This window comes from Loxodonta africana, chromosome 8, assembly GCF_030014295.1.
Source record: "Loxodonta africana isolate mLoxAfr1 chromosome 8, mLoxAfr1.hap2, whole genome shotgun sequence".
NCBI lineage: Eukaryota > Metazoa > Chordata > Mammalia > Proboscidea > Elephantidae > Loxodonta > Loxodonta africana.
Window position 1 is genome coordinate 84308788 of NC_087349.1, and position 15671 is coordinate 84324458.

Below are 15671 nucleotides of genomic sequence, written 5' to 3' on the forward strand. Positions count from 1 at the left end.
TGGGGCATCAGGATTGGAAGAAGACTCATTAACAACCTGGTTATGCAGAAATGGCACAACTTTGCTTGCTGAAAGTGAAGAGGACTTGAAGCACTTACTAACGAAGATCAGAGACCCCAGCCTTCAGTATGGATTGCACCTCAACATAAAGAAAACAAAAATCCTCACAACTGGACCAATAAGCAACATCCTGATAAATGGAGAAAAGACTGAAGTTGTCAAGGATTTCCTTTACTTGGATCCAAAATCAACACCCATGGAAGCAGCAGTTGAGAAATCAAATGGCATATTGCATTGGGCAAATCTGCTGCAAAGGACCTCTTTAAAGTGTTAAAAAGCAAAGATGTCACCTTGAAGACTAAGGTGCACCTGACCCAAGCCACAGTATTTTCAATCGCAACATATGCATGTGAAAGCTGGACAATGAATAAGGAAGACCCAAGAAGAATTGACGCCTTTGACTTGTGGTGTTGGTGAAGAATACTGAATATACCACAGACTGCCAAAAGAATGAACAAATCTGACTTGTAAGAAGTGCAACCAGAATGCTCCTTAGAAGCAAGGATGGCGAGGCTGCATCTTACATACTTTGGACATGCTGTCAGGAGGGATCAGTCCCTGGAGAAGGAAAAGTACAGGGTCAGTGGAAAAGAGGAAGATCCTCAATGAGATGGATTGACACAGTGGCTGCAACAATGAGCTCAAGCATAACAATGATTGTAAGGATGGTGCAGGACTGGGCAGTGTTTCGCTCTGTTGTGAGTAGGGTCACTATGAGTTGGAACTGACTCGATGGCACCTAACAAGAAAATACGTCAAGTAAATCCTTTACAAAGATTATCTCAATTCTCACAGGAGAGGTAATTTTACTGTCTTTGTACACAATGAACAAACACAGGTTTTCAAAACAGCTCTGCTTTCACAACCAATAGAAAGAAAATAGATAAAATTGGACTTTTTCAAAATTAAAACCTTTTGTGCATCAAACGCCAAAAAAGTGAACAGATATCCTACAGAATAGGAGAAAATAGTTGGAAGCCACAAGTAAATACTCAGAATATATAAAGAATGTCTATAACTCAACAACAGGAAGAAAAACAACCTGATTAAAAAATAGGCAAAAAACTTGAACAGGCCTTTCTCCATAAGAGATATACAAATGGCCATGTGGTGAGATGGAGCTAGAACCTGGAAAGAATTCCAGAAGTGCTAGATATTAATAAGGATTTTTTTTGGGTTAACACTTCTCTCTCAATAATTGGTGGTTCACACAGACAATAAAATCAGTAATACATATAGAAGATTTGAAGAATGACCAAGTTTGTCGTATTGGTCATTGTCTCTAACAAATGAGGGATACTCTTTTTTATATTTAGAAATTTTTAAAACACTTCTAAATAACTAATACATAAAAAAAGAAATCACATAGTCCAAAGGACCAACGGACCACATCTACCACAGCCTCCACAAGACTGAGTTCAGTATAACTAGCTAGTGCCAGCTACCACCACTGACTGCTCTAACAGGGATCACAAAAGAGGGTCCTGGACAGAGCTGGAGATAAATATAGAACAAAATTCTAACTCAAAAAGAAAGGCCAGACTTACTGGCCTAACAGAGACTGGAGAAGCCCTGAGAGTATGGCCCCTGGACACCCTTTCAGCTCGGTAATGAAGTCACTCCTGAGGTTCAACCTTCAGCCAAAAATCAGATACCAACCACTGCCATCGAGTCGATTCCGACTCATAGCGACGCTATAGGATAGAGTAGGACTGCCCCATAGAGTTTCCAAGGAGCGCCTGATGGATTTGAACTGTCAACCCTTTGGTTAGCAGCCGTAGCACTTAACCACTACACCACCAGGGTTTCCTGGTTCTTATAGGAATTTGCAATCTAAATTCACATCACCTGGGTAGTCCCCAAAACTTCAAGTCATGAATTCAGGACAGAACTATCAATAAACTACTTTGTGTGTGTGTGGGGGGGGGAACGTTCCTGAATCCAGTATCTAGTCAAGGCTCCAGATTTATGGACCAATTTACAGGAAATATGGAGGCTTGAGGAAACCCTGGTGGCGTAGTGGTTAAGCGCTATGGCTGCTAACCAAAGGGTCAGGTGCTCCTTGGAAACTCTATGGGGCAGTTCTACTCTGTCCTATAGGGTCACTATGAGTCGGAATCGACTTGATGGCACTGGGTATGGTTTTTTGGTTTATGGAGGCTTGAAGAACATATTAAATGATACTTTTATGCAAATGATTAAGTCCAGGAAGATATTCTACACGAAAAAATGATCCAGTTTCTTCAGCAAATAAATGGTCGAAAAAAGCAGAGTGGGGGAAAGAGGACTGTTTAAAATTACAAGACTTTAAGCACATGTAAACCAAATGCTAACAGTAGACCTTGCATGGATTCCAATTAGAACAAAATCAGGGAAATATGAATAAAGACTAGGTATTAGATGCTGTCAAGGAATTATTTGTCAGGTGTGATAATGGTAATGTAGACTTTTCTAAAAATTCTAATCTGTGAGAGACACATGCTGAAGTATTTATGGGTAAAAAGATATATCTGTTTTAAAATACTCCAGAAAAATTATTAGGAGAGGGATAGATAAAATAAGAATGGCAAAATACTGATAATTGTTGAAGCTGGGTGATGAGTACATTTTACTGTTCTCTCCACTTTTGTGGGTCTAAAATAGTCCATTAAAAAAAAAAAAAGGAAATGAAACAGTTTCACAGGGTAGCTCTCCTAAGCACATCTGTGTCAGAAACAAATGCAAAACATCTCTCGAAGAAGACAACTTCAAGCTAGGCCTTTAAAAATTCTCACTAGTAAGTTTTTTCAAGAGCAATGATACCATGAGAGAACCATTAGAAATGCTACAGCAGTAACATGCCTGGGAAGGCTTTGTTGTTGTTGTTAGGTGCCGTCAAGTTGGTTCCGACTCATAGTGACCCTCTGTACAACAGAAAGTAACACTGCCCGGTCCTGTGCCATCCTCACAATCGCTGTTATGCTTGAGCCCATTTTTTGCAGTCATTGTGTCAATCCACCTCATTGAGAGTCTTCCTCTTTTTCACTGACCCTCTACTTTACCAAGCATGATGTCCTCCAGGGACTGATCTCTCCTGGTAACATGTCCAAAGTATGGAGACAAAGTGTCACTATCCTCACTTCCAAGGAGCTGTACTTCTTCCAAGACAGATTTTTTTTTCATTCTTTTGGCAGTCCATGATATGTTCAATATTCTTTGCCAACACAATTCAAAGACATCAATTCTTCTGTCTTTTTTATTCACTGTCCAACTTTCATATGCATATGAGGCAACTGAAAATGCCATGGTTTTGGTCAGGCTCACCTTAGTCCTCAAAGTGATATCTTTGCTTTTTAACACTTTAAAGGGGTCTTTGGCAGATTTACCCAATGCAATATATCATTTGATTTCTTGACTGCTGCTTCCATGGGTGTAGATTGTGGATTCAAGTAAAATAAACTCCTTGACAACTTCAATATTTTCTCTGTTTATCATGATGCTTATTGGCCCAGCTGTGACGGTTTTTGCTTTATGTGGAGGCTTTATGTTAAGCAAAAGTTTTAGATACTGAAATTATCTGACACAGATTATGAAACAACAATAACTGATCGCTATCTTAAAGACACAAAAATGCAAACTTGAAAATACCTGCAGGAAGAATGAAAATATAAAAACTAGCAGAATTGAAAAATAACTTTTAGAAATGAAAAATAAAATAAAGAACTCAAAGGATAGGTCTAACAACAAACTGTTACTGTTGTTACTATATTTCTATGCAAATAACATGCACCTTCTACATTTGTTTGCCAACCACTCCCTCCCCATTGAGGTATTTTTGATAGCACTCTATGCTAATTTTTTTACAGCAACAAGTAAAAAAAATTTGGCCTGGCAACTGTTAGGAAAATACCTAGTGGGGTGAAGGTGCAGTTGGCAAACTTAGGAAACGTGTTATTTGCGTAAAAATGTGGTAGCTGCTGTTGAGTCAATTCTGACTCATCATGACCTCATGCGTGCAGAGTGGAACTGCTCCATTGGGTTTTCAAGGCTGTGACCTTTTGGAAGCAGATCGCAAGGCCTATCTTGTCTTCTAAGGCATCTTTGGGTGGGTTCAAACTGCCAACTTTTTGGCTAGTAGTCAAGTGCTTAACAATTTGTGCCACCCAGGGACTCCATAACAGCAAGCTAGACATAGTTAAAAAAATAATTTGTCAGCTGAAAACAGGTCAGAATAAAACAACCAGAATGCAGCAAAGAGCAAAAAAGATTGAAAAAAAAAAATGAAAGCAATGTTGAATGAACAAAATAAACACATTTTTGAGCAGAAAGAGTTTAATACCAACAGATCCTCTCTAAAATAAATTCTTAAAAAAATATAGTTCAAGTGGAAGAAAACTGATACCATATGGAAGATCTGAGATTCAGGAAGGAATGAAGTACAAAGAAAGCTGTAAGTTTGTGGCTAAGTCTAACACTCATTTGTTAAAACAACAAGATCTTACAGGGTTAAAAAAAAAAAGAATTAGGATAGTTGAAAATAATTCCATACAAGTTACAAGGAATAGGTTGGGATAAGACAAGAAATAAGATAAAAGTAAAGGATTGGAAGAAGAAATAAACAACTCATTTTAGAGGGACAAAATTATTACTTACGTAAACATGTTTTTGGAATAAAACAAATAATTTATAGTTATCTTAAAATTAAAAAATATTTTTTTTAATTAATAAAATGTTAGTAATATTGCAGGATACAATACCATTACATTAAAAAGCCAATTCCATTGCTATTTATCAGCAATAGTTAGAATATGTGATTTTAAAAAGATAACATTTAGAATAGCATGAAAAATATAAAACATTGAGAATATGACAAAATATGCAGAACTTTTATGGAGAAAATTGTAAGATTTTATTACATTAAAAAAACCCTAAATAAATGGAGGTATGTAAAAAATTCATGCATTGAAAGACTAAAAATTACAAAGATAACAATTACTCCCGAATTGATCTACGATTTAGTGCTATCCCAGTTGACGTTTCAATAGGTCTATTTTTTGCTTTTCAGACCTAAAATATTCAGGAAAGTAGTTTCTGAAATAAAGATCTACTTAAGTTCAGTGAATTATTTTTCTTATTTTTTTGCTGGCACTGGGTTTTTTTTTTTTTTTTTTTTTGGTTTTTTAAAAATGCCACAAGGAGTCCTGCTGGCACAGCGGTTAAGGGCTCAGCTGCTAACCAAAAGGTCTGCAGTTTGAATCCACCAGCTGCTCCTTGGATAACCCTATGGGGCAGTCTGACTGAAGGCAATGGGTGGATTTTTTTTTCAAATGCCACAAGGAGTCTTGGTGGCACAGTGGTTAAATGCTTGGCTGCTAACCGAAAAGCCTATGGTGGTTTGAACCTACCAGCCACTCCATGGGAGAAAGATGTGGCAGTCTGCTTCCATAAAGATTTAGAGCCTTGGAAACTCTATGGGGCAGTTCTACTCAGTCCTACACGGCTGCTATCATTTGGAATCAACTTGACAGCAATGGGTTTGGTTTTTTTGGTTTTAAATGCCACAAGTTGGTGACAATAATGCTGACTCCCAGAGGTCCCTAGGTGGCACAAATGGTGATTTGAACCCACTCAGTGGCCTGGTGGTCTGCTTTTGTGAAGATTAAAATGAAACAACCCTCTTGAGCAGCTCTACTATGTAACACACAGGGTCACAGAATTGACTCTATGTCAACACGTTACAGGATTAACGTTGATCCCCAGAGAGTCTCACTGTTTAAGGCCTCCTTCCAGAGTAAGGATGGATTTCCCCACCCTTTTCCGACTTACTGGGTAGCTATGGGAGCCCTGGTGGTGTAGAGGTTTAGAATTTGGCTGCTAACCAAAAGGTCAACAACTCAAATCCACCAGTCGCACCTTGAAAACCCTATGGGGCAGTTCTACTCTTTTTTCCAAGTTCGCTATGAGCATGAATGGACTCCTCAGCAGTGGGCTTTTTTTGGGGGCTGGGTAAGCCAAATTGTGGCCAAGTCCCTGGTTGGCGTAAATGGTTAAGTGCTGGACTCAACACCAACTAATGACAACAAGCCTAATTGTGGCCAAGTTACCACTTGCATGGTAATTCACCTTTTACATAGACTTTGTGGAGAATCTTTCCAAAAGCTTAAAAAAAAAAGCCTAACTAGATTGTTTCTACTCATTTCCCTTAAACATGTCATTCGCTTTCTTTGAAGAACCTGTTGCTTTAGTAACACCTCAAACCCAGAACTATTAATTTTATATCACAGTTTTTAAAAAATTCGTTTGAAAAGATGGCTGGTGATTATGGGGACCAGCCAAACCAAACCCGTTGCCTGGAGTCGATTCCAACTCATAGCGACCCAACTGGACAGAGTAGAACTGCCCCATGGGGTTTACCAAGGAGTGGCTGGTCGATTCGAACTGCGAACGTTTTGGTTAGCAGCCATAGCTCTTAACCACTGCACCACCAAGGCTCCAGAGATTATGGCTCAAACCAGAACATGTGCAAAAAAGCCACTTATATTTCAAGAGATGGATTACGTGAAAGCGCTGTGCAAAGAAGCCATTTTTTGTGCGTCCCTTTTACGCAACGCATTGCACTCGTCTCAACTTCACAAGGAGCTTAAGGGAGAGGAGAGTACCAGGACACAATCTGAGGACAGCGGCAAACGGCGCGCTCCCCGGTCTGGGCGGGGCTGTGCTTGCAGAAAGCAAGGGTCTCGTGCCCCCGCGTGGGCGGTCTTCACCCTGGCCAATCCCGAGGCCGGTGAGGAAGGGGGCGGGGCCTCAGTCGGAGTAGGCGTGGCCCGGGGGGAAGAGAACGAGGCCTGGGATGGAGTAGGCGTGGCCCTATGGAGAGGGGTGAGGTCTCGGGCGGAGTAGGCGTGGCCCGGGGGGGTCGAGGAGGCGGGGCGGGGTCGGCTCTGGCTCCTCCAGCGTCTGCTCTCGCGCAGGTTGGGCTCTAGGCGCGCGGCCCGGCAGCCTTTCCCTTACTTGCGGGCCATGGAGCGGCTGACGTTGCCTCCTGGCGGCGCGGCGGCCGTGGACGAGTACCTGGAGTACCGGAGGTGAGTCGACGGCAGCGGCTCAAGACCCGCATTCCGCCGTGAGGCCTGGTAGAGCGGGGACAGGGTCCAGCGGGCGAGCGCAGAGCGCCCGAAATCTGTTCCCGGCTGTCGGGTGAGGCCGAGATTGATTTCAGGTTTGATCTTTCTGTAATTACAGATCGTAGTGAGACGTAGCTTTCAGTGCTGTAGTCTTTTCCGAGGCCATTTCAGAGGTCCGACCTCCTTCCTTTCCAAGCGGGATTATAAACCCTAGATTTATGTAAAGGTGTGATTGTTTCTCCTAAATGGACTTAGAGGAATTGCACATTGAGTACTGGGCACCTATATAAGTTAGCAAACATAAAGAGTGCGTAACTTGCGTTAATAAGTCGTGAACTTCCAAACGTGCTCCCGACCCCCGAGGTGATGGTTTTAGGAGAAGCACACCGAGTGGCGTAGTTTCGGTGGCTCTGGGGAGACTTCTCTCCCGAAACAGGAAAGGCAGCTGCCCCTTTAGCGGCTTTGGACGCGATTCTTTGCCCTAAACCTGAGCCCTGATAAAGGCCAATGCTCCTGTTTTGACGTGTTCTTCGGTCTCATGAGAAAGGTTTTTGAAAGTTGGGAAAGTGGACAGATGGGAATTACTGGAATGGGGCTGGCAGCAGGGTGCGGGGCTGAGAGCGGGAGGGCGTGTGTGCACTGGCGGGAAGCAAGACATAGCCTCAGCCAGGAAATCTGAGCAAGAGGGATTGCTAGGCTTAACCTTGGTCTCCCCAAATCACCCAGGGGGAGTCCGGACAGATGGGTTTCCCAGGTGACTGCACTCTCCCTCACTGTTCCACTGGTGTAGTTTTGGGACGCTCTTAGTACTGCCTGGATATTCAGAATCGGCAAGGTGAGGCCTGAGGATGAGGAGCTTAGTGGGTCAGCCCCCATCCCTGGTTCAGGTGGGTCCAGGTAATACTGGGAGCTTCCACCTAGCCCTCAGCATGGGCAGAACTGGTCCTTTAGCCTTTCGGTCTTTCCTTGGAAGCAAGTTGCTGGGCCTTGATGGTGACTGACAATTTAGGTATTTAGACATGTGGATTGTGGGTCTCTTGCCTGGCCCAGAAAATGTTAGGGGAGGACCTGGTGGGAAATGATTTTTGCAAGCATAAATCACCTGGAACAATTCTCTATAAAAGTCTTGGAGGTGAGGGGGCGTTTGGATGTGGGATTGGGTTTGTGCAGACTCAAGGATTTATTTAAGTCTAACATTAAACTCCTGGCCAGGGTTTGGGGTTAGATAAAGGGTCACTGTGAGTTGGAATCAACTCAATGGCAACAGTTTTTTTTTTTTTTTTTTTAAATGAGCATTAGTTGTGTTGGGCTACTACATTTATATATATATATATATATTTTTTTTGGTAATTTTTTAAAGAAAGAAAATATTAGAACTGTTGGCATTTTATGTTCCAGCCTTTAATGAGAGAAATGAGCATGTGTGTTTCAGAATCACAGGAGAAATTGAGATGAATACTTGATGATTCTTAACCACATTCCATCAGTAAACATTATCAGTAAAGTCAAATGTTATGCATTTATTGACTCTCTTACTTTTCTTCTTTTTACTTATAATCTTATATGCTAATCAATAGTTTTATTACCTTCTTTGTAATTTGGCTGTTAGCATGTGCCTAAAGAAAAGATGCACGTCGAAGCAGCCTTTCCTTTGACTGTACAGGTATAGTTTAATTTTAGAGTTTAGTATTTCTAACCTGGAAAATAAATACGTAAAGCTTAAAAGAAGTATTTTCTTTTTTTGTAGAATTGTTGGTGAGGATGATGGAGGGAAACTTTTTACTCCTGAAGAATATGAAGAGTACAAAAGAAAAGTTCTACCTATGCGTCTGCAGAACCGATTATATGTGAGCTGGCGATCACCCACTGGAATAGACTGTAAACTTGTGGGCCCAGAGACTCTGTGTTTTTGTACACATAGGTAAGATTTTTTTTATTGATAAGTTTCTTATGATTAGAAATATAAAACCATACCAGAGCATATCTTCTTTCTATAAATAGCACTATTTGTGATGACTGAGAAACTTTAAAAAATAGGCCTTTATGTAGTATATTGGAGCCCTGGTGGTACAGTGATTACGAATTCAGGCTGATAGCCAAAAGGTAAAAAAGTAGGCAATTCAAATCTACCAGGCATTCCTTGGAAACCGTATGCGGTTCTACTCTGTCCTATTGGGCTGCCATGAGTCAGAATCCACCCCAGGGCAATGGGTTTTTTTTTTTTTTTTTTACAGTATACTAGAAATTATCTAAAGGTTTTTTTTTTTTTTAACTATAATTTAAGAATTTCTGTCATATCATATTAAAACGCATCATAGAGTCCTTTGCCTTAAGCAGCTCTCTCTTGCTATTGGTAAAAAAGACATTGGTGCCCCTGTGGCTTTGCCAGGGGTCTTTCACTTGGACTGGAGAGCAGAATCTGCCTCATCCCCATTGGACAAGGTAAAGGATAGATTGACTGGCTGCAGAACTGCTTTAAGAGTTACTTGAGTTGACCCACACTAATCACATGTTCCATCACTCATCTGTCAGTTTTTCATACTGTGGTGGCTTGTGTGTTGTTGTCATGTTGGAAGCTTTGCCCCCGCTATTTCAAATACCAGCAGGGTCACCCATAGTGGAAAGGTTTCAGCTGAACTTCCGGACTATGACAGACTAGGAAGAAAGACCTGGTCATCTACTTTCAAAAATTAGGAAATGAAAACCCTAGAATCACAACAAAATATTGTCCAATATAGTACTTACTGGAAGTTGAGCCTTCTGAGTTGAAAGGTCCTCAAAATATACCGTGGCTGCAACAAACTCAAGTGATTGTGAAGATGGAACAGGATCAGGCCGCATTGTTGTGCATGGGGTGGCCATGATCCAGAGCTAGCTCAATGGCAACTAAAAATCATGTTCCCATTGCCGTCCAGTTGATTCTGACTCATAGCGACCCTATTGGATAGGTTAGAGCTGCCTCATTGGGTTTCCAAGGCTGTAATGTTTATGGAAGCAGACTGTCACATCTTTCTCCCATGGAGCGGCTGGTGGATTCAAACCATTGACCTTTCAGTTAGCAGCTGAGCGCTTAACCCCTGTGCCACCAGGCCTCCTTAGAAGTCATGTTACCCATCTACAGATAGAAGCATTTCTTCCCAAAATTTACTAATCTCCCTTTCTACTTGAAGAAACTGCTGTGTTGGTACCTTTCTGTAAACAACAATACATGCATGCTGCTTTTTATTTCAAGTGATTGTGTTCCAAGAGAAGCATATTGAGGGCAGGAAATACATAAGACTCCAGTCATTGATGTGTGTTGCCTGTACCTGAGGTTTGCATTTTGCTGTATGCGCACCTCTGAATTTCACTGCTGCTGCAGGTCATAGTTGTAAAGTTCAGAATGACCAAGCTGCTTCATGGGAAAATCATTGGACCTTTTATGTATTTTCTGCTAGCAGCCTTAACTTTCTGTTCTAAAGAAACTATTAAAGGGAGCAGTCCCATTTTCATGGCAGTTTCCGAAGTTCTTTCTTAAGACTGTTTGTATAGGTGCTATTTACAGACTTGAAGTTTGCCAGAGGTTGTTAGGCAGTTGCTAGGATGAGTAATGTTTTATATAGATTGACTTTAATCTTAGTTAGCAACCCCAACTAAGAACACCTTGGAAGAATGGAGGGTGGAGGAATGGATTGTGAGGGTTATGTTGATATCTTTCAGAAACGAGGAGGAGTTTGGTAAATTTGTGATCATTCTGTAATTTACTGTTCCACAAATTTAATGCTAGTCCCTTTATCTATGTATAATTTGTACAGCATACAGTAGACCCTCAAAATTGATCCAGCCCAACTTCAGTGGAAAGCTTTTTCTTGAGTATTGGTAACACAGCAAGATCTCTGGCTAAACTATATTTTACCCTAATATATACATGCTTATTATTTTTTTTTATTAAGGAAAATTGGGAATAAATAGAAATGTAAAAAGAAGACTCACCCCCAAAGCCAGATGCCGTTAATATTTTTTTAGTACATTCACATAGTTTGTTTAGTTGTTAATTGTGTATCTGCATATAACATATTGAGCCATTTTTTAAATGACAGGATCACAAAACATGCTGCCATATTGTTATATAAAAAAAAAAAAATTGGCAAAATCTAGGAAAATTTGAAGTCATCAAAAATGAGATGGAACACATAAAGATTGATATTTTAGGCATTAGTGAGTTAAAATGGACTAGTATTGGCCATTTGGAATCGGACAATTGTAAAATCCATTATGCCGGGAATGACAAATTGAGGAGGAATGGCATTGCACTCACTGTCAAAAAGAACATTTCAAGATCTATCCTGAAGTACAGGACTGTCAGTGATAGGGTAGTATCTATACGCCTACAAGGAAGACCAGTTAATATGACCATCATTCAAATTTATGCACCAATCACTAATGCCAAAGTGAAGAAATTGAAGATTTTTGCCAATTTTTGCAGTCTGAAATTGATCAAACATGCAATCAAGATGCATTGATAATTACTGGTGATAGGGATGTGAAAGTTGGAAACAAAGAAGAAGGAAGGGTAGTTGGAAAATGTGGCCCTGGTGATAGAAACAACGCTGGAGATCGTGTGATAGAATTTTGCAAGACCAATGACTTATTCATTGCAAATACCTTTTTACAACAAAAGTGACGATTATACAAGTGGACCTTGCTGGATGGAATACACAGGGATCAAGAAGCTCAGTATTATCAATCAGAACAAAGCCAGGGGCTGACTGCAGAACAGACCATCAATTGCTCATATGCAAGTTCAAGTTGAAGCTGAAGAAAATTAAAACTAGTCAACAAGAGCCAAAGTAGGACCTTGGGTATATCCCACCTGAATTTAGAGACCATCTCAAGAATAGATTTGATGCATCGAACACTAATGACCAAAGACTAAATGTATAGGATGATGTCAAGGACATCATACATGAAGAAAGCAAAAGGTCATTAAAAAGACAAGAAAGGAAGAAAAGACCTAATTGGATGTCAGAGGAGACTCTGAAACTTGCTCTTGAACGTAGAGTAGCTAAAGCAAATGGGAGAAATAATGAAGTAAAAGAACTGAACAGAAGATTCCAGAGGGGAGTTTGAGAAGACAAAATATTATAGTGAAACGTGCAAGGACCTGACGTTAGAAAACCAAAAGGGAAGAATACACTTGGCATTTTTCAAGCTGAAAGAACTGAAGAAAAAATTCAAGCCTTGAGTTGCAGTATTGAAGGATTCTATGAGGAAAATATTGAACAACACGGGAAGCATCAAAAGGACATGGAAGGAATGCACAGAGCCACTGTACTAAAAAGAATTGGACTGTGTTCAGCCATTTCAGGAGGTAGTATATGATCAAGAACCAACGGTATTGAAGGACGAAGTCCAAGCTGCACTGAAGGCGTTGGTGAAAAACAAGGCTCAAGGAATTGACGGAATATCAATAGAGATGTTTCAGCAAACAGATGCAGTGCTGGAAGCGCTCACTCATGTATGCCAAGACATTTGGAAGACATCTACCTGGCCAACCAGCTGGAAGAGATTCACATTTGTGTCCATTGCAAAGAAAGGTTATCTAGCAGAATGTGGAAATTTTCTAACAATATCATGAATATCACACCCAAGTAAAATTTTGCTGAAGACAATTAAAAAACTGTTGCAGCAGTTGACAGGGAACTGCCAGAAATTCAAGCCAAATTCAAGAGGATATAAAGCAAGGAATATTATTGCTGATGTCAGATGGATCTCGGCTGAAAGAGAGAACATCAGAAAGACGTTTACCTGTGTTATATTGATCATGTGAAGGCATTCAACTGTGTGGATCAATTAACAAGTTATGGATAACATTGCAAAGAATGGGAATTCCAGATGTGCTTATGTGGAACCTGTTTATACACAGGAGTCAGTCATTTGAACAGAATAAGGGATACCAAATAGTTTAAATTCAGAAAAGGTGTATATCAAGGTTGTATCCTTTCACCATACTTATTCATCATACTTACTTTCTGAGCAAATAATCCAAGAAGCTGGACTATATGAAGAAGAACCTGGCATCAGGGTTGATAGAAGACTCATTAACAACCTGCGATATACAGATGATACAACCTTTCGTGCTGAAAGTGAAGAGAACTTGAAGCACTTACTGATGAAGATAAAAGATCACAGCCTTCAGTATGGATCACACCTTAACATATAGAAAACATAAATTCTCATGACTGGACCAGTAAACAACATCATGTTAAAGAAAAGATTGAAGTTGTCAAGGATTTCATTTTACTTGGACCCACGATCAACACCCATTGGAAGTCACAGTCAGGAAATCAAAAGATGCATTGCATTGGGCAAATCTGCTGCAGAAGACTTCTTTAAAGTGTTAAAAAGCAAAGATGTCACTTTGAAGACTAAGGTGTGCTAGACCCAAGCCATGGTGTTTTCAGTTGCCTCATATGCATGCGAAAGCTGGACAATGAATAAGGAAGACCAAAGGAGAATTGACACTTTTGAATTATGGTGTTGGCGAAGAATATTGAATATACCATGGACGGCCAAAAGAATGAACAAATCTGTCTTGGAAGAAGTACAGCCAGAATGCTCCTTAGGAGCACGGATGGCAAGACTACATCTTACTTCGGACACGTTGTCAGGAGGGATCAGTCCCTGGAAAAGGACATCATGCTTGGTAAAGTACAGGGTCAGTGAAAAGTGGAAACCCTCAAGAAGATGGATTGACACCGTGGCTGCAGCAATGGGCTCAAGCCTAACAATCCACAGGACTGGACAGCGTTTCGTTGTGCTCTACATAGTGTCACTATGAGCTGAAATCGACTCAGTGGCACCTAACAACAACAACAACGACGACGACGACGTTTTAGTTGGGGGCAGTGGTGGTTCAGTGGTAGAATTCTCACATTCCATGCAGGAGACCTGGGTTCGATTACCAGCCATTTACCTCAAGTGCAGCCACATCTTGTCAGTAGATACTTGGGTGTTGCCGTTGTTTTAGTCATCCAGTGCTGCCATAACAGAAATACCACAAGTGGGTGGCTTTACCGAAAAGAAATTTATTTTCTCACAGTCTAGTAGGTTTTAAGTCCAAATTTAGGGTGTTGGCTCCAGGGGAAGGCTCTCTCTTTCTGTTGGCTCTGGAGGAAGGCCTTTGTCCTCAGTCTTCCCCTGGTTGAGGAGCTTCTCAGGCGCAGGGACCCCATGTCTAAAGGATGCGCTCCGCTCCTGGTGCTGCTTTCTTGGCGGTATGAGGTCCCCAACTCTCTGCTTGCTTCCCTTTTATCTCTTGAGAGATAAAAGGTGGTGCAGGCCACACCCCAGGGAAACTCCCTCTACCTTGGGTGAGGGAGGTGACCTGAGTACGGGTAGTGTTACAATCCCACCCTAATCCTCTCAACATAAAATTACGATCACAAAATGGAGGACAGTGACACAATACTGGGAATCATGGCCTAACCAAGTTGATACACATATTTTTAGGGGGACATAATTCAATCCATGAGAGCTATGATGTTGAACAGGTTTCAGTGATGCCTCTTTTTTCCACACTAAGAAAGTCCTGGTGATCTAATTCCGGAAAATCGACTGCTGAAGACCCTACAGATTGCAATGGTCCCACCCCGTTGTGGGGCTGCCATGAGTTGGGGCGACAACAATGTTTTCATCTGTTGAGCATGCTCAGCTTCAACATAAGTCTTCCCTTCTGTGACCGTTTGTAGAGTATCGATGAATCAAAATTTGACTGAGAGGGCTCTGATTTGCTCCACATAAGTACAGCACTATTGAACCATTTTTGCAACAGCTTGTTTTAGCCCACTCTGACTTTTTTTTTCTTTTCTTTTCTTTTATTGGGCTTTAGGTGAAAATTTACAGAGCAAATTAGCTTCTCATTCAAAAATTTATACTTAAATTGTTTCATGACATTGGTTCCAATCCCTGTAGTGTGTCAGCACTCTCCCCCTTTTCACCCCATCTTCCTTCTCTCCATTCATTCAGTTTTCCTGTCCCTGCCTTTTCATCTCTGCTTCTGGGCAGGTGTTACCCATTTGATCTTGTATACTTGACTGATCTAAGAAGCACGTTCCTTATGTGTGTTATTGTTTGTTTTATAGGCTGTCTAATCTTGGACTGAAAGGTGAACTTTGGGAGTGGCTTCATCTGTAACAAGAGTGTCTGGGGGCCATAGACTGACTCTGATGTTTTGAAAAAAGCATAATGTTTTCATTAAGTAAATTGTGTTCTTTAGCCTCGTAGTGCATCTTCACTACTGCAGCTAAAATATGGGAGGTAGACACCATGTCAAAAGCAGTACAGACCTGTTTCCAAAGGGAGACGTGTCTCAATGACTATTTGAAATCTCCCTTCAATTACAGTTTTATTATAGCAAAAAAGATACAAATGAAGAGACACATAAGGCAAGGTCTGAGTGGTTCACCAGTGTGGAACTTTAGTGTCCCAAAAAAGGAGTGTGATTCTTCCAAGCATTGATGCCTTTCA

At 40.9% G+C, this 15671-nt stretch overlaps 1 protein-coding gene across 5 annotated transcripts in view; it reads left to right on the forward strand.

Annotated features, from left to right (window-relative positions):
- Positions 1–6983: 6983 nt before the first annotated feature.
- FAM221A (family with sequence similarity 221 member A) overlaps positions 6984–15671 on the forward strand; it is a 39108-nt gene continuing 30420 nt past the window's right edge. For 3 of the 5 annotated variants that reach the window (XM_064290078.1, XM_023544349.2, XM_064290077.1), the window contains exons 1-2: positions 6986–7124; positions 8911–9084. In XM_064290078.1, the coding sequence (XP_064146148.1) occupies positions 7060–7124; positions 8911–9084 (239 nt within the window). In that variant the 5' untranslated portion in view covers positions 6986–7059. The other 2 variants (XM_064290080.1, XM_064290079.1) reach the window with 2 other exon arrangements.